This window comes from Eptesicus fuscus, chromosome 1, assembly GCF_027574615.1.
Source record: "Eptesicus fuscus isolate TK198812 chromosome 1, DD_ASM_mEF_20220401, whole genome shotgun sequence".
Taxonomy (NCBI): domain Eukaryota; kingdom Metazoa; phylum Chordata; class Mammalia; order Chiroptera; family Vespertilionidae; genus Eptesicus; species Eptesicus fuscus.
The window spans coordinates 113,823,108-113,847,849 of NC_072473.1; the positions used below are offsets into that span (position 1 = coordinate 113,823,108).

The 24,742-nt window shown below is 39.0% G+C and overlaps 1 protein-coding gene across 1 annotated transcript in view; it reads left to right on the top strand.

Annotated features, from left to right (window-relative positions):
• The window catches only part of SMARCA1 (SWI/SNF related, matrix associated, actin dependent regulator of chromatin, subfamily a, member 1), an 81,924-nt gene that overhangs the window by 3,873 nt on the left and 53,309 nt on the right, over nucleotides 1-24,742 (top strand). The window contains exons 3-10 of the mRNA XM_008153909.3: nucleotides 1,934-2,100; nucleotides 2,437-2,537; nucleotides 2,628-2,728; nucleotides 5,353-5,532; nucleotides 12,405-12,560; nucleotides 13,935-14,066; nucleotides 15,266-15,334; nucleotides 22,297-22,406. Of these exons, the coding sequence (XP_008152131.2) occupies nucleotides 1,934-2,100; nucleotides 2,437-2,537; nucleotides 2,628-2,728; nucleotides 5,353-5,532; nucleotides 12,405-12,560; nucleotides 13,935-14,066; nucleotides 15,266-15,334; nucleotides 22,297-22,406 (1,016 nt within the window). The remainder of the gene's footprint in view (nucleotides 1-1,933; nucleotides 2,101-2,436; nucleotides 2,538-2,627; nucleotides 2,729-5,352; nucleotides 5,533-12,404; nucleotides 12,561-13,934; nucleotides 14,067-15,265; nucleotides 15,335-22,296; nucleotides 22,407-24,742) is intronic.

The window sequence follows — 24,742 nt, forward strand, 5'->3', positions numbered from 1 at the left end:
ATTGGGTAGGACAGTGAATACTGTAGTTGATTTTTATAGAGAATTGAAAGATTTAAAAAAATACATGTGTATGTATAATGAGTACAGAATCATAGATTTTAGAATTGGATTTTTTGTTGAAGAAATGTATCTCCACATTCTCAGATGAGGAAATAAAAAAGCAGATAAACTATGTGGAATATTTGGGACTAGAAACCACATCATTCTCAGATGAGAAATAAAAGAGCAGAGAAACTATGGAATATTTGGGATTAGAAGCCATATCTCTTCATTTTTGTTCAGTGCTCTTTACCCCATAATAAGGTGTTTTGTGCTAGAAGTACTTTATCCACTAAGTGAAAATACCTGTGTCAATATCAATATGGCTGAAAGAAAGCAGGTCACAAAGCCAGACATATTTTTTGCTCCCTCTCTCCATTGCTTTGGATTTATGAATGCTGCACATTATGAAACATGTAATATGGTAATATGTCTTCTGAAGGTAAGGATATTTCCCAGTGCGTGAAAATATTACATGTTTAAGCAATATAGTCTTAATTTATGCTCATCTGCTTTGCTCTACATTTAATTATTTAATTTTTAGTCACTGAAATCCATATTTTAGGTTTAATTTAACTATATATTTTTATGCTTGAGATTTTTTAAGACCAGTGAATTTGGTAGACTTAAACAGAAATTAACAGGTAGTTGGAACTGAGTTTTTTTTGTTGAGGGGTTGTTTTTTTGCAGTGATATTATAAAAATAAATAGAGGTGAAGTACATTTTTTGGTGCTTCATTGTGATTTTATAAAAGTCCATTCCTTAATGTTTAAGGCCATAGCTAACAAACAGTTAATGTTTTAACAACTCTAAAAACAACATTCCAGTGAGGATAACATAAAATGAAAAGGTTTTGGCCTCCTTCCAGCTACCGGTCTGAATATATTTGTCTAATTCTTGTATTTATGTTAATAATCTCTTGTAAGTTTCTGGTGTTATTAATTATGCATCCTTGATTAGCAATCAAATATTCTCTACCCTGTGAATACAAAATCATCTTAATTATTTTCTTTATCTGGAATGAAACATATACATCTTTTGGTCTTTTAAGATTTTCAGTGAAAAGAGTTTTTTGCATTTACATGGTACAAGTTCTATGACCTTTTACAATGTATTGAGAAATTATAATATATATCAATTTTCCGTAGTAAATATACTATTTCCTCTGTGTGTGTGTGTGTGTGTGTGTGTGTATTTTCCTACAAATCCTGCTTACTTTGGGGGGAAACTTTATATACTGTTATCATAAAACATAATTTTCCAGATCATTGTAATTGAAGAGAAAAATGTTTATTGCATTATTGTACCATACCATTGAAAATGTTTTGAGACAAGGTGACACTGGATTCTAAGATTACAGTTATTTCTAGAAGCAGCTTGAAAATTCTTAAGAGTTCAATATATATATATATATATATATATATATATATATATATATAATGGTTAATTTATATTTCCATATCTGGGATACATTATATATTATGATAATTTTGTTAACTGCTCAGGAAAATAAAATTGTTATGGTTTGGTAAGAGGATTTGCTTTTTGGCCACAACTCTTTAAGCAGGGCACTTCTTATTGAGGGTATTTACTAAGTCTGGCAGATCATTTGGCTTCTATTCAAAATATTTGAAAATACCATTATCAGATTTGGCTACCTACTAGTTGTGGGAGCTTGAGCCAAGTTATTTACTCTCTCTGTACCTCAGTTTTATCATCTATAACAGGGGAAAATACTAGTACCTATATCATAGGTTTATTAAGAGAATTAAATGGGTTAGTATGTTTTAAAGCTTAGAACAATACAAAGTAAGTACAGTATAAATGTTTATTAAATAAATTTGAATGAATAAAAAAGAAAATCATTACTTTTTATTTTGTTTTGTGAACTAGAAAGCAGACCGAGCGAAGAGATTTGAATTTTTACTGAAGCAGACAGAACTTTTTGCACATTTCATTCAACCTTCAGCACAGAAATCTCCAACATCTCCTCTCAACATGAAATTGGGACACCCTCAAATAAAGAAAGAGGACAAGCAGAGCTTAATTTCTGCTGGAGAGTATGTTGACATCTCTCTCTACTTTCTTCTCTTTCTCTTCCTCCTGTTCCCCCTTCTCCCTCTCCTCATACACTCCTTCCCTCTTCACATATTCAGTATAATCTTATGTTCAAAAAATAAGGTTATTGTTAGTACAAATATATTTCATAGGCAATAATATTTTTTTCTCACTAGCAGTTAATCAGTAAAAATGTAGGCTGGTTCTACCCACTTCTGAGCAAGATCCTAGGTAACACATTGCTTTTTTTTTCATAAGAGATATTAGCAATATATACTGACTTAATTGACACCTTAGCATTTGGGTTGAATATGAAGATGTTTCTTTTTTCATCCCAGCTACCGCCACAGGCGCACGGAGCAAGAGGAGGATGAAGAGCTACTCTCAGAAAGTCGGAAGACATCTAACGTGTGTGTTAGGTTTGAGGTGTCACCTTCATGTGAGTACTTCATCATGTTATTTTTTTCTAATTTGGTTTTAGAAAAATTGTACTTGATTGTATTAATGTATGAGATATTGTTTTTTTCAGATGTGAAAGGAGGACTACTGAGAGATTATCAGATTCGAGGACTGAACTGGTTGATTTCTTTGTATGAAAATGGAATCAATGGTATTTTGGCCGATGAAATGGTAAGGAGTTGGTAGCCAAAAGTGCATTCTCAGTTATCAATACTATTTTTGTGTGTGTGTGAACTTGAAATAACTGAGCTGAACTGCCCTTCTGAGGTTTGGAGGCTAATTTTATTTAGTTATTATAGCATGAAAGGCATTTGTAAAGTCAAGAATGGTTTCTTTAAGTAACCTTTAGAACATATACGTCACTGGCCATAAAATTCTTTTTTTTAAAGTATGTTTTTATTGATTTTAGAGAGACAGAGGTAGGGAGAGGGAGAAACATCTATGAAAGAGAACCATTGATTGGCTGCCTCTTGCACGCCCTCTACTGGGGATCGAGCCCACAACCTGGGCATGTGCTCTGACCAGGAATCCAACTGGGGAACCTCTAGGTCCATGTGAGGACACTCAACCAAGTGAGCCACACAGGCCAGGGCTAGCCACAAAATTCTTATTGAGAGTTGCTCAAATGGCATAAAAACCTCCTTGTATTTTTGTTTTTGTTTGCACTTTGGCTTCCAGGAAGCTCAGAGCCAAAATGAATGCCAGAATGGAGCATCTGTGTTAATTTTTAATGGTCTGCTTATTGTGTGCCCTTTGTGCCTTATCCTATTCTTTACCTTTTAGTCTTATTTTCCTTGATCCCTCTTTATTTCTATTTCACTATTAATTTCCGTTCCATGTTTTCATCACAGGCCACCTGAAACGAGTTTTCATTGTAGGCTATCTGAATTTATTTGGGGAATGAGGCAGGGTGTATAAGCCAAATACTAAATGAATGAATGAATAAACCAAATAATAAAACAAATGAATGCATGCATGAATGAATGTAAATGCCTCCATGTGTGAGCAACCAGAAAGTGAATAGATGGAATAAAGAACAAAATAGTAAAGAGCAATGTTGAGTCTTGACAGTTGAGTGCCAGTTGGGAGTCAGGAAGTAAGCCATGAAATGACATATAAATAAAATGATCAAAGATAAAAAGTAAAGATATTTCAGATGCTAATTTAGCTGATAAAGGGAGTATCTAAAGGCCTAGATTGGTATTTTAAGACCAAAGGAATAAGATGGAATTTAAGAGAGGACAAGGGGAGTTCTAGATCTATATGTCCCAGTGAGACTCATTTACATAACTACTCTAAAGAGTCTCCATATTGAATTTATAGTGACACCAGATATGATTTAATAACTAAAAGGGAAAGATACTTTAAGGAGTATAGAAAAATTGGGGGAAAAACAAGAAAAATATTAAAAGTAAGTCATAATTCTGCTACCCAGCAATAACCACATTGAACATTTGGACATATTTCTTTTCAGTTTTTTTCCCTTCAGATGTATTTATTTTGCATAGTTAAGATTGTAGTGTATATATAAGTATTTTTATTTTTTTCACATTCATATGTATTTTCCACATACTTTAAACCTTTTTATAAAAATAATTGTTAGCCCTAGCCGGTTTGGCTTAGTGGATAGAGCGTCAGCCTGTGATCTGAAGGGTCCCGGGTTTGATTGCAGTCAAGGGCACATCCTCAGTTGTGGGCTCGATCCCCAGTAGGGAGCATGCACAAGGCAGCTGATCAATGATTCTTTCTCATCATTGATGTTTCTTATCTATCTTTCCCTCTCCCTCTCTGAAATCAATAAAATATATTTAAAAATAAAAAAATACGAATAATTGTTAGTTACTGCATAATAATCCTAAGGAGGTACTAACCATCATTTTATTAATTTCCTCCCTTATTGCTGATCATTTGGATCAGTAGATGTAGTGTGCATGTGCGTGTACATGTGTGTTATATAATAATGCTATTATGAGAACGCTTGTAATTTATTCTGTACCTCAAATTATTTTCATAGGTTTTCTAGAAGTGGAGTTACTTGGTTAAAGAGTATAAACATTTTAAACTTTTGATGTGTAGCATAGAAAACTGAAGCAGACAGAACTTTTAGGTTTAGGTTTATAAAAGAAAATATATACTTTGCATAGAGATAAAGCCAGAAGTTGTTTTAAAAGCCATACAGCATAGGACATTGTTCCCTTTCCCATGGTTAGGTGGTATGTTCTTGGTGGTAAATATATTATTTTTAAAAGTCCACTGGACTAGATAATCTCTAATATCCTTTATGGTTTAAGAGTTCTGTTATGTTCTGTTCTTTTATGGTTCCTTAGGTCTTCAAGGGTGTGAGGTACTTATATAGAGCCACATGCCCCTTGACATGCATAGTCTGAATACTTCATGCCTGTGTTGTAGTGGTGGGGACAATGGGCAAGAAAGACTGGTATCTAAGCAGGCTGGTAAAATAAATGTGTCTTTGTGAAATATACACTCAAAATTCTTAATTTTGAAATGGTAGAATAAATTACATAGTAGATTGTTTGCTTTTTAGGAGTTAAGTCTTCTAAATAGAGAGTTGCTTTGTTGAGCAACTTTCTAATTGCAAGTTCTTAGTTTCTTTTTGTGCTCACAGTAACTATTGAATTGGTATGGTTATTCACTTTAAAAACAAGCAAGTTTTTTTTAAACTTTTCCCTATGTGAGATAGTTGACAAGTATCTTTTGTAATGTTGTTATTAACAGAATGTTTCATTAAATAAAAAATGTTCATGGATATTTTTTTCCTTGTGATGATAATGCAGGGTCTTGGTAAGACTTTACAAACGATTGCTTTGCTTGGTTACCTGAAACATTACCGAAACCTTCCTGGACCTCACATGGTTTTAGTTCCAAAGTCTACTTTACACAACTGGATGAATGAATTTAAACGATGGGTCCCATCTCTTCGTGTTATTTGTTTCGTCGGAGACAAGGATGTGAGAGTAAGTGAGAAACAGGTTTAAAAAGGCAATCAAGACTAACATTATTTCTGAGGTTAAGTTGCACACTATTGCCATAAAGACATTTAAGTTGGCTACTACTACTAAATAACACTTAATTTGTGCTTTCTCGGGCTCTGTTTCAGTGCTTTTTAGTATATTAATTTCATTCTCACAACACTGTTATGTGGTAGATGTGTTACTTAATAATAGTCCATTATTTTGCTTATCTGCATTTATGGTTTTTCTGTTAATCCTCGCCCGAGGATATTTTTTTTCCCATTGATTTTTAGGGAGAGTGTAAGAGAGGGTGAAAGACAGAAACATCGCTATCAGAGACACATTGATTGATTGCCTCCTGCATGTGCCTCAACTCGGGGCCAGGGATCTAGCCCTTGACCAGAATTGAACCCCAGACCCTTCAGTCCAAGGGCCAATGCTCTAACCATGAGCAAAACTGACTAGAGCTGCATTTACTTTTAAGTAGCTCATTAACTTAAGCATGTTTGAGTTGTACTTTTAAGAGACATTTTATTTAAAAACGTTATTTTATTAACAGTGTATCTCATCAGTAACTCTATCATTTGTGCTCTTTTGACACCAGAAATGTGTAAATTTGCATGACTTAAGGTTTTATATTTAAGTTTTTGACTTTTGACTTTGATTTGTATACATGCACACACATGCGCATACACACACATGAATGGAACCTTTTCAGTTTGTATTGAGAGCCTTGTGTTTTGTGTTTATGCATAGATACAGCTTTCAGCTTTGGTCATTGAATAGAAAAATATACACTGAGTGGCCAGATTATTATGATCTCTGAACGCATAATAATCTGGCCACTCAGTGTATATCCTATATAATAAAAGGCTAATATGCAAATTGTCCCCTTGACCAGGAGTTTGACCAGCAGGCAGGCCGGCCAACCGCCCATGTCCCCTCCCCCTGGCCAGGCTGGCCAGACCCCACCCATGCACGAATTCATGCACCAGGCCTCTAACACACACACACACACACACACACACACACACACACACACACACACACACACTGAGTGGCCAGATTATTATGCATTCAGAGATCATAATAATCTGGCCACTCAGTGTATGTCTGCATGCATTCTTAGATACGAAACTCTGAGCTCTTGTTTAAATTAGCCTTTTGTCAATCTAGGCTACAATTATTTTGGAAGTGTAGAATTATTTAAAAAATAATAAATTGTGCAAAAATACAAAAATTAATAATCAGCTTAGAAAGCATATTATTAAACTTTGTCTTTATTTTGCCTCCAGAGAGCATAGTTTAGAGTATAAAGAGTTATTCTATTTTACATATTTTAGATAGGTTATCAAAATATATATTCAAAAGGATGGTAGCATAATGAATTATGTAATTTTATTCTTATTTTGCTTGAAGAAAAATGATGTAAATTTATTTAAATTTAACTTATAAATAATTTTAAATATTGAACTCATACATTTAGAATTATAGGCTTGATTTTGCCCTGTGCCTAATATTTTCCAGTAGCAGATTAGTCACTTAGCACTCTTTCTAATCACTACTGTTATTTAATGCAGCAATTTTCAACCTTTTTCATCTCATGGCACACATAAACTAATTACTAAAATTCTGCAGCACACCAAAAAATATATTTTTTGCACATCTGACAAAAAAATAAGTATAATTTTGATTCATTCACACCAGATGGCTACTGTTGTGTTGGCTGTTGATTATTAATTTTTGTCTTTTTGCATAATTCATTATTTTTAATTTGACAATCTAAGGGAAAACAGATTAGTTTTCCCTGACTAAATAGGTAGCGGATGTTTTAAACATTCTTGGGGCACACCAGTTGAAAATTGCTGATTTAATATTATATTACTCCTTATAAAACTTTGTATTTCTAAAGTATTGAATTCTTTTTTCTGAAATGATATCTTGATGAAGATCACAAGCAAAATAGAAATATCTAGGCTTGTGTTTTCATATCTCAGTAAAAATGTATGTCAGTGATTTTCAACTATATTATATAGAATCCAGCAGTTTTATGAAGTATCTCTGAAGTATTTAATGGCTTGTAAAGAAAGAGTGGATGCATTTAATTTGTGACTGTCCTATCTCTACCCCATGGGAAGTTGGCATTCTTCTGGTAGTTTCAACATTTTCTTAATTTTGAAAACTAATCTTCAAAACAGTGTTTTTCAAATTGCCACTCAAAGGTTGGGAATTAATCTTAGTGGGTGGTGATGACAATTTCATAAAACATTGAGATAGAATAGAATAGAATAGAAATAGTAGAATATTTTATACATAGTAAGGATATACATTGCTTTTTTCTATATACACAAACTTGAACATGTATGTATATACTGGATTGCAACCTGAAATGTAATTTTACTATGGGCCATGGTCAAAAGAGTTTGAAAACCAATAATTATTAATTATATAAATAATGTGCCTTATTCAACACTTAGATATTGATATTGGTATGTATAGAGAAAATCCAGGTCATTATGCATTGACAGATTTGAACCTTGGTACCACATGGGAAAGATATATTGGGCCTTTCTGGTTTCCTGGCCTTTTGTAAACATTATATGAGGTCAATATTTTAGTAATAAAAATTTGATGTAGGAGACAATAGGTGTTTAATTGAGTTGGGAAATGATTAGAGGTATTCCTGGTCCTGTCTGATGCTAGTATAGTCTTGAAGTATATAGAGGTGTGATTCCCAAACATGGTGTTTTGTTTTTTTAATCATATATGAGCATTTATTCCAATAATGTCAGTAGTATGGGGAGAGCAGTTGGTCACCCTAGAAATTCTGATCTGATCCCCCTTGTGAGTTGGCTGATTATATACACAGTAGAGGCCTAGTGCATGAAAATTCATGCACTGGAGGGGACGGTCCCTCAGCCCAGCCTGCACCCTCTCACAGTCTGGGAGCCCTCAGGGGTGGGAGGTGACCCGGTGATCAGGGGAAGGCGACGCCCCCATCACACCTCTGCTGCTGCCACTGCCGGCAGCGCAAGCCTCGGCTGGCCCTGGTTACCTGAGCCTCAGGCGGCCCTGTGTGGCTGGACAGCTGCCATCCGAGGCTTGCCTGCGCCTTGGGCTGGCCCTGGGTGGCTAGGGGGTTGAGGGGACTGGGGGACCCCAGAGGCAGGCACACGGAGTGGCCCGGCCTTGCTGTGCACCTGCCACCCTGGCGGGGCTGAGGGGACTGGGTGCCGCCATCTTGTGGCTGTGGGTGTCGCCATCTTTGAGGGTGTGACACTCAATTAGCATATTCCCTCCTTATTGGCTGTGGGCGCCACCATTTTTGAGGGTGTGGCAGTCAGTTAGCATATTCCCTTTTTATTAGATAGGATGAAGGAGAAGATAACTCTGTGCAGCTATGAGCTGCAAGTGTAACAGAAAGAGGAGGGGAGCGTCTGTGGTCAGGCCTTCATTGGAACTCAAAGTCCGATAACAAGGTGGCTAATCTATGATGTTACAAACAGCTCAGCCCAGTTCCTAGGACCTGAGAATGGTCAGTTCCTGAGATAAACTCCTGGAGGTGGTCAGGGTCCTGGCACAGCAATCAAATCAAAGTGTGTCCTGTCCTTGGTCTGTTTTCAAAATGTATTTCTTTTCTGTGTAATGGACCCATTGAGGCATCTTATCTTTTTCCAACCTTGTTTCATCCCCACTAAGTTTCCCAGGATCTGTAAGAAAACCTCTTATCTATACTTAGTAAGGTGAACAATTAAACAACTGTAGCTCTATTCTTATTATATGCCCTTCCCCATTATCAAGATCACTATGGTCATGTCCCCTAACAAAATTATGTCTGAAGGAAAAAGATTATTTAGCAGTTTCTTTGAACATTTCAGTTAAAATCCAAGAAACCTGGATCATTCTGCCAAACATGATTTTTTGACCCTTTCCTTTTCCACTCTGGAGGCATCAAAGATCAGGGACATAGAAACAGGAGATCTGTTTTTAGTTCTGGCTTTGCTATGACTGTTTGATGTTAAGTAGATCTTGAAGGGCCTTAATTTTGTCACCTATAAAGTGGGAGCTTTTGGATTTTGTGATCTTAAATGTTTTGTCAAGATATCGAAATCTTTCAAGTAGTTAACAAATTTCAAAGCAGAGCTAATTTAAATTTTAAAATGTGCATATAGTCCATGAAACAGTAAGAGGAACCATTAAACTGAGTGTTTCACAAAATCAAACAAGGATTAAGTGTTTGCAGGACTGAATGGGGTCTGGCACCCTGGTTCCCTTTATTTTTGTTTCCAATTCCCCAAATATTTTAATTAACTTTTTTAACTTGACTACTTCCAAGAGTGCAACTGAGATTTCTATAAAGGCTTTTTTTTTCTTCTGTTCTTTACTTCAGTCTGGGCAATCCTTTTATACATAGTGGGCACTCAGTGAATATTTGTCGAATGAGTTCACAGTGTTTTGGTGCATAACTGTGAATTTATGAAGTAAAGGCTTTGCAGTGAACAATTAATTTTTTAAATATATTTTATTGATTTTTTACAGAGAGGAAGGGAGAGGGATAGAGAGTTAGAAACATCGATGAGAGAGAAACATCGATCAGCTGCCTCCTGCACGCCCCCCACTGGGGATGTGCCCGCAACCCATGTACGTGCCCTTGACCGGAATCGAACCCAGGACCTTTCAGTCCACAGGTCGACGCTCTATCCACTGAGCCAAACCGGTTTCGGCTGCATTGAACAATTAATTTTGTTTATGCACTGTAATTTCAGATTTATAATACTAACCAACTCCACCAAATAGTTTTTGCTGCTCCCTGTTAACTTCTGTGGTTTTATTTTGACCCATTCATCTGGAATTCAGTTCATACAAGTTAAAAGTGCTATCAGTTAATTGGCTACCATGTTGGCCACTGCCTGTGAATATTTAAAAATAGTTTTAAATAGGCTCCTTACTAAGATAGAGCAAGTATCATTTATAAAATCACATTTATAGCCTCATAACAACATCAGGATGTTCACAAAAACATGAATAGGCTTTTATGACCCCTTAACCCAGTGGTTGGCAAACTCATTAGTCAACAGAGCCAATATCAACAGTACAACGATTGAAATTTCTTTTGAGAGCCAAATATTTTAAACTTAAACTTCTTCTAACGCCACTTCTTCAAAATAGACTTGCCCAGGCCGTGGTATTTTGTGGAAGAGCCACACTCAAGGGGCCAAAGGGCCGCATGTGGCTCGTGAGCCACAGTTTGCCGACCATGGCCTTAACCAAATATATGACTTGTCCTTGTTAGAGATCTCAAAAGGGTTGAAATCTCTCATGTATATTGAGTTATTTCCATTTGTTGAAACTATATCATGTTGGTAATGCTTAGATCTTGGTAAGAATGTGGTATTCAGAAAACAGTTACTTTGCCTATGTCCTTTTGGACCCTTTGTGATATGAAGAGAAAGCCTAGTAATTTGGTAATCTTTTGGTGATATATTCTGTACTTGTTTAAGGGAAGCCATTGCTTCTCTTTTATTGATGAACTAGAGGCCCGGTTCACAAAATTCATACATGGGGAGTGTCCCCTCAGCCCAGCCTGCACCCTCTCCAATCCAGGACCCCTCGGGGGATGTCGACTGCCGGTTTAGGCCCGATCCCTGGCAGTCAGACATCCCTCTCACAATCCGGGACCACTGGCTCCTAACTGCTCACCTGCCTGCCTGCCTGATCGCCCCTAACTGCCCCCCTGCTGACGTAGATGCCTACAACAGGCCCCTCCCCGCCAGCCTGGTTGCCCCTAACCTCCCCCCCACCCCTGCCGGCCAGGTTGCCCCTTACTGCCCCCCCCCCCCCCGCTGGGCCTGGTTGCCCTCAACTGCCTCCCCCGCCAGCCTGGCCACCCCTAACTGCCCTCCTGCCAGCCTGGTCACCCCTTACTGCCCTCCCCCGCCAGTGTGATCGCCCCCAACTGCCTGCCCTGCCAGCCTGGTCACCCCTCACTGCCCCCCTCTGCTGGCCTGATTGCCCCTCACTGGCCCCCTGCCAGCCTGGTCACCCCCAACTGCCCCCCCTGCAGGCCTGGTCACCCCACGCAGCCTGCTGTTCAGTTGTTTGGTCACCCCTCACTAACCCCCCTGCCGGTCTGGTTGCCCCATGCAGCCTGCTGCTCAGTTGTTTGGTCACCCCTCACTAACCCCCCTGCTGGCCTGGTAGCCCCACGCAGCCTGCTGCTTGGTCATTTGGTTGCCCCTCACTAACTCTCCTACTGGCCTGGTTGCCCCACACAGCCTGCTGCTCAGTCGTTTAGTCTCCCCTCACTAACCCCCTTTCCGGCCTAGTCGCCCCACGCAGCCCGCTGCTCAGTCATTTGGTCATCCCTCACTAACCCCCTGCCAGCCTGGTTGCCCCATACAACCTGTTCGGTCATCCATTTGGTTGTTTCGGATGCGACGGTCGCTTAGACTTTTATATATATAGATATATTAGCATGTCATCCCAATAATTGACACTGAGGTATCTTTGTGCCTCAGTTTTCCTATCTTTAAAATGGATGAGTCCAAATGATTTCCAGGGTCTCTTAGAATTTTTAATCTTCTTTTGATGCTTTAATTCTGTGTTAATCTTGTCAGCATACTCTAATACAGTGGTTCTCAACCTTCCTAATGCCGTGACCCTTTAATACAGTTCCTCATGTTATGGTGACCCCCAACCATAAAATTATTTTCGTTGCTACTTCATAACTGTAATTTTGCTACTGTTATGAATCTTAATGCAAATATCTGTGTTTTCCGATGGTCTTAGACGACCCCTATGAAAGGGTCACTCGGGGTTGCGACCCACAGGTTGAGAACCACTGCTCTAATATAAGGATTCTTATTTTGCATTAGGCTATTTTTATTCGTGATGAAATGATGCCAGGAGAATGGGATGTTTGTGTTACTTCTTACGAGATGGTGATTAAAGAAAAATCTGTATTTAAAAAGTTTCATTGGCGATACCTAGTCATTGATGAGGCTCACAGAATAAAGAATGAAAAATCTAAGGTAAGCCAGTTCTCAATATTTTTATTAAAGGTTTATTTTACTATTATGTCTGTTTACTTCTCTATATTCAAAATAAAAAACTGAAGGAAGATTGTGATTTTATTCATGGAATATGAATGAAAGTCAGTATTTTAAATGGTTTTAGAGTTTAAATTATTGAATACAAAACACATGAAAATTGAACACAGTTTTTAATGTAATGAAAATTGGTTGTTCATTTGCTATATCTGTTGCAGCCTAACTCTGTTCTGCAACAGTATTTTGATATTTTGTTAATATTTTATGTGCAAATGTAATTTGCATTGGTTTATCTTTATTGAGGAGCTATCTTATGTATATTCATCTGGATTAGAAAAAGTCATTTCTTGGAATTATCTGACTTGTGTGAATTAGAGTGTGGTGTTAACATAAAAATATTATATTTCTTGCCATTCAACTCCACTAACAGTAGGAAAAGCATCAGTTATTATGATGAACCTCTCTTTGGATCACTGGGCTACTTTGAGAGAAATAGGGACAGAAGTGGAGCAAAACCACTAGGTGGATCATACTCCTTTCAGATTGGAATTAATACTAGATAAAAGGATGCATGTTAGAGAATAATTGTTTATTTGAGAGTATTCTAAAGATGTGTATTTTTATTGATAAGATTACTGTTCTTTTATACTTTTTGTGCTTTCATTTATGTGGCCATGTATTTTGAAAGTCAATGTAAGATAACAGGGAAATTGGGCTCAACTGCTGCTTAAAAGTTGCATCCAGGTCAAGTTAAAACTTGGCTAGGCATGTAGATGACATAATTGACAGGGTGAGGAAGATATTGTGTAAAGTGACTAGCTTGAATTCCACAGAGTTATGACTGTTTCTGTGAACCCAAAATGGAGACAATAAATTTTTTGAAGTGGGAGAAGGGTCTCAGGTATGACTCTAATCTGCATTCTTGTAAGTGTAGAAATGCGTATAATATTTTATTCAGTTTTGCTTTACTGAGGCAATGTCACCTGCACTAGAATGTTTTCCATAGAAAAATCCTTTTTAAGTTTTATTTTTTAATTATTATTTTTAAATATATTTTTATTTATTTCAGAGAGGAAGGAAGAGGGAGAGAGATAGAAACATCAATGATGAGAATCATTGATCTGCTGCCTCCTGTTGGACCCCTACTGGGGATTGAGCCCACAACCACGGGCATGTGCCCTTGACCAGAATCGAACCCCGGGACCCTTTAGTCCACAGGCCGATGCTCTATCTACTGAGACAAACCGGCTAGGGCTAAGTTTTGTTTTATTCAAAAACTGTATTGGTTGGATAAAGGACTGAATGTTGAGTATTCTAATAAATAAAACAATGTTAACGTAACTATTATTTCTCTAGCTTTCAGAGATTGTTCGTGAATTCAAGTCAACTAACCGCTTGCTCCTAACTGGAACACCTTTGCAGAATAACCTGCATGAACTCTGGGCCTTACTCAACTTTTTATTGCCTGATGCCTTTAATTCTGCAGAGGTAAGTTTAAGTCATATGTATCACGTATACTTTTCTTATGTTCACAGGCATATGTTTTCAAAGCATAGAATATAGATTGAAATTTATAATTCTTTTTTCTTTGTAATTCTTTATCTGTGTGTTTCGGTTTTCTCAGAAAAGAGTTCTTAAGTACAAATTTTTCAAATGGGGATATTTAGAGAAATAGGTTTTTTTTTCCCCCTTGAGATTATCCTGCCTGTTAAACTTTGCTTATATCACATTGCTGCCACAACTTATGATTTGAGATAGGTTGAGTTCAGAGTAGTGCATTCACAGTTAGTTTTCTTTTAATCAAATTGGGAGGGCTTTCCGCGGAGTGATTTGGGAGGTGGAGTCTTTAAAATGATCTTTGCTTATTGTAGGCATTAACATTTGGTGAGTACTAAGGAGCTCATAGTATGCGATTAGAAAACAATGCATTTTGTAAATGTATGATTTATATTGCTTTTATCATTAACACAAGATTATGAATAGAATGATTTAAGGACTTTTGAGCTTGATTTTCCTCATTACTGATATTAATTGATAACAAAAAGTACCAAGTTTAGCTATCCATTGGTTTGTATACCTTATCTTGCTTTTGTTTGTTTTTTATTGTTGGATTAGCATTTTCATATCATTATATGTCTTCGATTCTATATTCATACTCCTGGATAAAATGCTGTTATGGTATGGGAAGCCTAATAACATCGTTTTAAGGACAAACTGCTGATTGAGTTCCTGTATAATGGAGTTCAAAATTTTGTTAGCTGCTCCAACATTTTTCTATTTTCAGAAGTAAATAATATTGGCCATCACAGTTTACATATTTTGAAAGTGCTTTTTAAAAAATATATATATTTATTGATTTCAGAGAGGAAGGGAGAGAAAGAGATAGAAACATCAATGATGAGAGAGAATCATTGATCCGTGCCTCCTGCACGCCCCACACTGGGGATGGAGCCTCCAACCCAGGCATGTGTCCTTGACTGGAATTGAACCTGGGACCCTTCAATCTGCAGGCTGATGCTCTATCCACTGAACCAATCCACCTAGGGCTGAAAGTGCTTTTAAAATGAATTATTGCTATGTCAATTGCATAAAAATTTATAGAATATTGAGTTAACATAAAAAAAAAACCCCCAAAAAAAAAAAACCCAAACCTTTGCACTTATTGCAGAATTTTCTCCCCTCCACAGGACTTTGATTCTTGGTTTGACACTAAAAATTGTCTTGGTGATCAAAAACTCGTGGAAAGACTTCACGCAGTGAGTAATAGCAGATAAGAAAATTTAGTAATTAAATACAGATTAGCAAGCCAAGAAACAAACTGCCATAGAATCTGTTTGGACTGTGGGTTTGCCTCTTGACTCAGTCTCACCACTTCTTCCTCTCAACCTTTCTGACAGCCTCTTTGGGAAACAAACTGTACTGTTTCCTCAGCCTCTCTATGGAATAGTTTTTTTGCTTCTGCTCTCCCCAATGGATAATGTGGTCCTCTCCAGAAGAGACTGTTCACTCTCCACTCTCCACAGGTCCTCAAGAGCACATTGGTATTCTCCTAGTTCCCCAATGCCAGTTCTAAGCCACTGCTTCTCCACTCATGTACAGAATTCTTCCTTTGAGACTCATGTTGCCACCCATTTCTTCTTGTCATCTGCTCATCACCAGGTGACTCCCTCACATTTATTGAACACCAATTTTACATTCTTTGATAACTTCTCATATCCTTCTAATACTTTCACTCATGTAACTCCTTTTGTACTTATTTTGTTACCTTACAGTGACCTCCAGTCCTGGACTCCTGTTTTTTCTCTCCATCAGCCTATTTCTGTGGTTACTTTTTTTCTGTAGCCAGCGATGAGCCCATTTTCTAACACTTGGACCACTCTTTTGTGAATACTCCTAAACTCCCTTGTTCTCTTGATCTTTCATTTCTGACCTAAAAGCCCTAAACTGGAATAATGTAACTGTGTGTCTGTCTTGGGGTGTAAATTCTGCTTGTGCCACTTATTAGCAGAGTGACCTACTCTGTACTGAGGCTGCTCAACACTGATAATAAGATTATATAACTGTACAGTTTGGAACCACGATTTCATGTTCCCTAATGTAAGCTGGGATTTGAGGAGGCTAGATTCTTCACCATGGCCTTGTACAGCATTCTTTCCCATTTTCTATAACAGCTATTTCACACCTCCCCTACTTCCCCAAGACTTCTATCCCAGGTATTCCGTGTTCCCTCTCCTTTTGCAGCAAGTAACAATATTCCTTTTTCAAAGAGAAAATAGAAGTCATTAGGGTAGGAACTTCTTCAAGGATATCCATCTTCCAAGCGTATCTGCATGTGTGTTACCTTCTGTCTGAGTGGAACAGGTGTTGTTTCTCTGGGCAGTGCCTAATTCTTCCCATGTGAACCATGAATCTCATTTCTTCCTGTTTGCTATGGAACTTTCCCCATAATGTATCCTTTTTTACTGACTGAATTTTCTACCTCTCCCTCCATATTGGCTTGTTTCCCTTAACATTCTCAGGTATCTCATTTATTAAATCCAAATCTACACCTATGCTAACCACCCTCACACATACAAAACAGTACCCTCTCAACATTGTGCCCTCTCAGTGATTCATTTTATTTCTCACCCTTGATAGTTAAGCTTCTTGAAAGAGTTGTTTATCCTCTCCATCCCTGTTAGCTAATCTCCTATTCACTCTTTTTTTCAATTAAGTTATGAAATTTTTATTAAAATGTTTATTTTTAAAAAATATGTATCTTTATTGATTTCAGAGAGGAAGGGAGAGGGAAAGAGAGATAGAAACATCAATAATGAGAGAGAGTCATCAATTGGCTGCCTCCTGCACGTCCCCCACTGGGGATCAAGCCCGCAATCCAGGCATGTGCCCTTGACCAGAATTGAACCTGGGACCCTTCAGTCTGCAGGCTGATGCTCTATCCACTGAGCAAAACCAGCCAGGGATCCTAGTCACTCTTTTTTTAAAATATATTTTTATTGATTTCAGAGAGGAAGGGAGAGGGAGAGATAGAAACATCAATGATGAGAAAGAATCATTGATTGGCTGCCTCCTGCATGCCCCTTATTGGGGATTGAGCCAGCAACCTGGGCATGTGCCCTTGACTGGAATCAAACCTGGGACCCTTCCGTCTGCAGGCCTAGGCTCTATCCACTGAGCCAAACCGGATAGGGCTTCACTCTTATTTTTATGTACAGTTCTAATTTTTTTTAAAAAAATATCTTATTGGAGTTTTGTGTGGAAGTGGATGCAGATGCATGTTTGCTATTTTTTTTTATTTTATATATTTTTTAAATTTAATAAATCTTTATTGTTCAGATTATTACAATTGTTTCTCCTTTTTCCCCCTCATAGCTCCCCTCCACCCGGTTCCCACCCCACCCTCTGCCCTTACCTCCCCCTCACTGTCCTCATCCATAGGTGTACGATTTTAATCCAGTCTCTTCCCGTACCCCCACACCCCTTTCCCACTGAGAATTATCAATCCACTCCCATTCTATGCCCCTGATTCTATTATATTCACCAGTTTATTCTGTTTCTCAGATTTTTAATTCACTTGATTTTTAGATTCACTTGTTGATAGATATGTATTTGTTGTTCATAATTTTTATCTTTACTTTTTTCTTCTTCTTCCTCTTCTTAAAGAATACCTTTCAGCATTTCATATAATACTGGTTTGGTGGTGATGAACTCTTTTAGCTTTTTCTTGTCTGTGAAGCTCTTTATCTGACCTTCAATTCTGAATGATAACTTTGCTGGGTAGAGTAATCTTGGTTGTAGGTTCTTGCTATTCATCACTTTGAATATTTCTTCCCACTCTTGTCTGGCCTGCATAGTTTCTGTTGAGAAATCAGCTGACAATCCTATGGGTGCTCCCTTGTAGGTAACTAACTGTTTTTCTCTTGCTGCTTTTAATATTCTCTCTTTGTCTTTTGCCCTTGGCATTTTAATTATGATGTGTCTTGGTGTGGTCCTCTTTGGATTCCTCTTGTTTGGGGTTCTTTACGCTTCCTGGACTTGTAAGTCTATTTCTTTCACCAGGTGGGGGAAGTTTTCAGTCATTATTTCTTCAAATAGGTTTTCAGTATCTTGCTCACTCTCTTCTTCTGGCACCCCCATAATTCTGATGTTGGTACACTTGAAGTTGACCCAGAGGCTTCTTACACTATCTTCAAATTTTTGGATTCTTTTTTCTTTTTGCTTTCCCAGTTCAGTGTTTTTTGCTTCTTTGTATTTCAAATCTTTGACTTGATTCTTGCGTTCCTCTAGTCTGCTTTGGGTCTCTGTATAATATTTTTTATTTCAGTCAGTGTATGTTTAATTTCTAGTTGGTCCTTTTTCATATCCTTGAGGGTCTCACTAAATTTATTGGCCTTTTCTAGGAAATTCTTAAAAAACCTTATAACTGTGGTTTTGAACTCTATATCCAGTCATTTGTTTTCCTCCATTTCTTTCCTTTGTGATCTGTTTCTTTGTCTCTGCATTTTCACTGCTTCCCTGAGTTGGTAGGGTGGCTTTGTGTGCTAGATGTCCTATATGGGCTAGTGGGTCGGCCTCCCAGTTACCTGAGGTGGACACTCTTGGTGCACCCCTTTGTGGACTGTGTGTACAGTCTTGTTGTAGTTAAGTCTTGATTGTTGTTGGTGTCACTGGGAGGAATTGACCTCCAGGGCAATTGGCTGTGAGGACCCACTGTGTCTATAATGGAAGAACTGCTGCGCTGGAGACACACTTATAGGGCAAGACTTGCTTCAGTGGGGCTTTGGTGCTCACTGAGTCTGCCTCTTATGGATGTGAGTAGTTGAAATCTGGTGTTGTCTCACACTGACCACTAGATACACTAGCTTCTGGATCTCCAATCGGGTGCAGGTCAGCTACTGTCTGAGGCCACCCAGTAGGAGCTACAGCGAGAACTACAGTTTTCTCCTCTTTGCTTGGGATTTGGAGGTTTTGGAGCTGTCTGACCCGAGCTGCAGTTTGTTTGGTTAAGCTGTGATGGGGGAGGCCATTTATATGCAAAAGCCGCTGCGTGGAGCTTGGGTGGGTTTGTAGATTGTGAGGGGCGGGGTCTCAGGGAGTGTCTAGGCTAGGGCATGGCAAACAGCAATGGCTGCCAGTCTCTGCATGTTCGTGTTTCCAAGTGCCCGCGTCCCGTGCCCCAGCGCAGTAAACAGTGATTGCTGGGTGCACCTCTGCAAGAAAGTCACCCTCACTTTCCAACCCAACGGCAGACAGTCCAGCTTCTCCCCATAGGAGTTTGGGTCCCCAGCATCTCCCCAGAAACTGGAGTTCAGAGTAATTGGGAGCTTATCTCCCTTCCAGTTGAAAAAAGCATCGCACCCAGACACCCGCCGCCAGCCCGATTCGCGCGCCTCCGTACCTCAGCTTTTCAGAGCTTGTGCACGTCTCAATGCTCTTTTCTCTTTCCTTCTAGTTGTAGAACTTCCTCCCAGCCTGCTTTCCCATGGTTCTGGGTGATAGACGTTTTGTCTTTTAGTTGTAGTTTTGAAATTGTTGTGCGAGGCAGCAGTTTAGGTGTTTACCTATGCCGCCATCTTGGTTTCTCCCTGTTTGCTATTTTTTTGGTCTGTTGTTTTTAATGAGAATCTCAAGCCTTCTTTACAAATTAAGAAATAAAAACAAAAACGTATTGTCCACCTCTATCTCTCTCCCCATGTATAAGCTGCATGTGGCAGAAACCCTCTCTGTTTTCCACCACATTATGCCCTGTGTACCTGATCCATAGTAACTGTTCATTAAACATTCATTGACTTGAATCCCCAACAGCCATCATGCTATAAATATTTGTTCAGAGTAAAACAGAACAAGTCAGAAAACAAGTTATCTTAAGTAATGGGGCATTTATTGTAAGAATGCAGAATAGGAATAGAAGACAAATCTCCCAAGAATCTTGTCATACAAGTCGTAGTATAGTTGGGCCTCAGGTGTCAAACTTGGTCAGATTTAGGGACAGGTTGTTCTGTCTCTAGTGGGCCTTATTCACTCCTGGATCCACTGACCACTGGCTTCTATCCATTCCATACAATTGAAATTTATCTCACAAGTCTTCGATGATTTTTAAGTTGTGCTATTCAGGGTACACCTTTTGGTCAGTATCTTGGCTTCTCTCTACTATTTAGTACAGCTAGCCATTGTTCCTGCTTGAAACTCTTACCTGCTTTATTTCTAGGGTATGGGATGGATTTTCTCTTCTCTTACCACTTTGTCTGCTCCTCTCAGTCCCCTTTATGTGCTTTTCTTTCTCTGTTCCCCAAAATTTAGTGTTTTGTAGGGCTTTGTCTTTGACTTTCTTTGTGTTTTTTTTTTAATCTCCATTGTTGAAAGTATTACAGATGTCCCCCTTTTCCCCCATGACCTCCTTTACCCCACACTCCCCCCTCCAGCCTTCACCACACTATTGTCTGTGTCCATGGGTTATGCATACATGTTCTCCCTGGGGATCCATTCCTATAGTTTCAGCTATCACCTATCCTATATAATAAAAGCCTAATATGCAAATTGTCCCCTTGACTGGGAGTTCTACTGGAAGTTTGACCAGGGGGTGACAGCAGTGGTGGCGGTGGTGGCAGGCTGCTGGGGGAAGGGAACAGCAGTGGAGGCAGCAGGCAGCCGGAGGAAGGGAGGCATCCTGGGTGGCAGCTGGCAGCCTCTAGGGACCCTTCCCATGCATGAATTTCATGCACTGGGCCTCTAGTATACTTATAACTCCCAATTTTATCTCTCCATATCTCTGTCCTAAGGTCTAGACTTATATATCCCACTACCTTCTAAGTCTTCTGCATAAATATCTTACAGGCAGTTTAAACTCTTAAGAATCCCCCACATGATCTCACTCATGTGGAATCTAATAAACAAAATAAACTGATGAACAAAATAAATCCAGAGACACAGAAGCATGGAACAGATTGATTAATCTCAGAGGGATGGCTGGGGTGGGTGTGGAGAGATTAACCAAAGAATTTGTTTGCATATATGCATAACCCAAGGGCACAGAAAATAGTGTGGTGAAGGCCTGAGGGGGGTGGAGGTGGTCAATGGGGAATAAAAGGGGACATCTGTAATACTTTCAACAATAAAAATAAATTAAAAAAGAATATCCCTTAGACCAGTGGTCAGCACACCGCGGCTCACGAGCCAATGCGACTCTTTGGCCCCTTGAGCATGGCTCTTCCACAAAATACCACATGCGGGCGCGCATGTACAGTGCGATTGAAACTTCGTGGCCCATGCACAGAAGTCAGTTTTCGGCCTGGGCGAGTCTATTTTGAAGAAGTGGCATTAGAACACTCAAGGGGCCAAAGAGCCGAATGTGGCTCACGAGACGCGGTTTGCTGACCACTGCCTTAGACAAATTTAAGAGGCCCAAATAAAAAACCAGAAATCTGCTTTTATTTCTCCCTTTTCCTTATCTACCATTGATCTCTAATAATAATAGCAATAGTTTAGTAATGTCTGCTGTGGTTAAGTTCTACATATGTACTACCACAAATTGTCACAGCACCTTAGAATTAGGTATCATTATCCCCATTTAAAAATGCTTGCCATATATATATACCATATATATAGTTTTGGATGAATGGATGAGGAAACAGGCTTCGAAGAGTTAAGGAAATTGACCAGCTCATGATAGCTAACTAGGGACTGAGCTGATTGTAGAATTAACTTGATCTTGGTTTGAATTCTGCTTCTACCACTTATTAGCCAAGTAACTTTGGTGATATTTTAAAAATTAAAATAATCACATTTCCCTAAAAGATTTATTGTAAGGAGTCAGTACTAGTGTGAAGTTCATGGTGTAGTGTCTGACACATTGCAGGTACTGTATAGATGGTAGCACTATTATTTTCTTGTGATAGAATCTGCCTTGTAAGTATACACTCATTATTTCATCTTTTTTCTCTGTTCATTTATATCTTCCTTAACATTGGACCATTTTCTCCTCATTCATATATTTAACCATTTTGAAGTTGCCTGAATTTTTATTTCACTTTTAGAGACTCCAAATTGACTTCTTCAAAGGTTTAAAAATTTTATATGACAGCAGATTTTTTAAGGCTTTTTTTACTTATTCAATAATCTTGTCTTTTTGTTGTATTTTGTGCCATCAGATTATGCATGTGTAATTTAGGTTTATATATGAAATGTCTGATAAACTTTTATAAAAACTGTAACTTTTTAGGTTTTAAAACCATTTTTGTTACGTCGTATAAAAACCGATGTAGAGAAGAGCCTGCCTCCTAAAAAGGAAATAAAGATTTACTTGGGACTGAGTAAAATGCAACGAGATTGGTGAGCTATTTTATTTTTATTAGAATTTATGTGTAAGGAGTTATTAGAAATTAACTTTGAAGTGGTTCAGTTATGCCTTTAGTTCAAAAATTACATTGTATGTTTCAATGGCGAGTTAAGTAGTTCACATATTTCAATGGAAAATTGGCGAGTATTTCATTTAACATTTGGGAAAGAGCATTGGCCTTGGAGTCCATAAACTTGTGTTTGAATCCTGAGCTTTTCCTCTTAATAGCTTAAATAGCAAGTTATGTCACCTCAGTTTCCCTTCTTTAAAATGGGGATAATAAGCTTATCAAGATGATATCATGGTTAAAGAGGATAAAGTCACAGACACATTTGCTATTTTTTTCATCAGTGGAAATAGTAATAAATATAATAACAATCAGTAATAATGAGATGGGTGAAAATGTCGATGGTTATGTATATTATAAAAATAGAAGCTCATATGGTTTTATAAATACAAGCAAAACAGGAAATTATCAAAAGAGGAGAGACAAGGAATCATAAATTAGACATGTTAATAGTATAATAATGCTGCTAAGAGAAACAAAATGATGCTTATATAAATAAAATTAGTTTATAACATACTAGGGGCCCGGTGCACGAAATTCGTGCACTGGGGGGTTGGGGGTCCCTCAGCCCAACCTGCCCCCTCTCACATACTGGGAGCCCTCAGGGGATGTCCTACTGATGGCTTAGGCCCGCACCCCACAGGGAGTGTACCTAAGCCACAGTCTGGCCTCCCTTTGTGGGAGGCAACTGGGCTGGTCAGGGGAAGGCACCAGCCCCATCACCCCACTGTTGCAGCCACTGCCAGTCACCGCAGCCACCAAGGTGTTTTCATCAACACGGACTCCAGTCCCTTCACCAAGAAAAAATGACAACTTTCTTTAGGCATTTTCAAGATGTGTCTTTCATAGGATATGGATTTCTTTATTTTTTATCCTCACCTGAGGGTATGTTTCCATTGACTTTTAGAGAATGTGGAAGAGAAAGGGAAAGACAGAGAGAAACACTTTGATTGGTTGCCTCCTGCATGAGCCCTGATCTGGGCCCTGGCCAGGGAGGAGCCTGCAACCTAGGTACATGCCTTTGATAAGAATCAAACCCGGACCCTGCTGTCTGCAGGCTGAGGCATTATCCACTGAGTCAAACTGGCTAGGGCAGGATATGACATTTCTTAGCCTTCCAGCAGCAGACCTTCATTTTTTTCTCCAGAAGTGTGGTGGAAAAACCCTAGATCACCTTTTTGTATTCTTATTACCCAAGTTACTAAGAATATTACCAGTGGCATACAGGAAGCTTAGCCAATGTGCAGTCAGAAAAGGTGTTTCCTCTATAGTTCACACCAATGGAGGGCTGGGCCCTGCCCAGGCCTAAAGCCTCTGGCCAAAGCTTTAGGCCTGGGCAGGCCTCTCTAGCTCCCTCTGATCACCGGCTCAGCCCCTGCCCAGGCCTGCCCAGATCGAAAACCTCTTGGGCAGGAGCGGACCCCCAGCTCCCTGCAATCGATGGCAGGGGTCCACTCGTGCACCTGGCCAAAAGCCGCCGGCTTTCGATGGCAGGGTAGCTGGGTGTCTGCTTGTGCTCGGCCAGGTGCACGAGGGGGTCCGCTCACCATGCCCACCATCCAATCAGAGCAAGGAGCTGGGTGTCCGCCACGCCCACCATCCATCGAAAGCTGGGAGCTGGGTGTCCGCTCTGGCGGAGGCTTTCGGTCTGGTGCCAGAGCGGACCCCAGCTCCCTGCAATCCATCGCAGGGGGTCAGCTCAGGGCGCCTATGTATGCAAATTAACCGCCATCTTGGTTGGGTTTATTTGCATACTAGCTCTGATTGGCTGGTGGGCGTGGCTGGTGGGCGTGGCTTTGGGTGTAGCGAAGGTGTGGTCAATTTGCATAGTACTGTTTTATTAGGTAGGATAATGACTTCTCTACTATTGAAATCAGTATAAGGTAGTTGTGAAGAATATATTTTTCTGGACTGAGGCATATGATCAAACTCTGTCTTTATCCCTTCTGTAGCTCTGAGTAAGTTGTTTCACTTCTCTTAGCTGCTTGAATTTCTGTCTGTAAAATGGGTGTGATAATAGTACAAATCTCAGGGTTTTTATGAAGATTTAACAAGATGATTCATATAAAGCCCGTGACATGATATCTGGCACTTCCATTCAGTACAGGTTGGCTCTTATTATAATTAAATATTCTTACTGTTCAGGTGGATACAGTAAGATGAAGGTCTAGAAAAGAAAATGAAAAATGTTATTGGATCAGAAAAAAAAAGACCTGGGAAGACAGATATAAGAAATTGCGATTGTGTATTGAATAATTATCA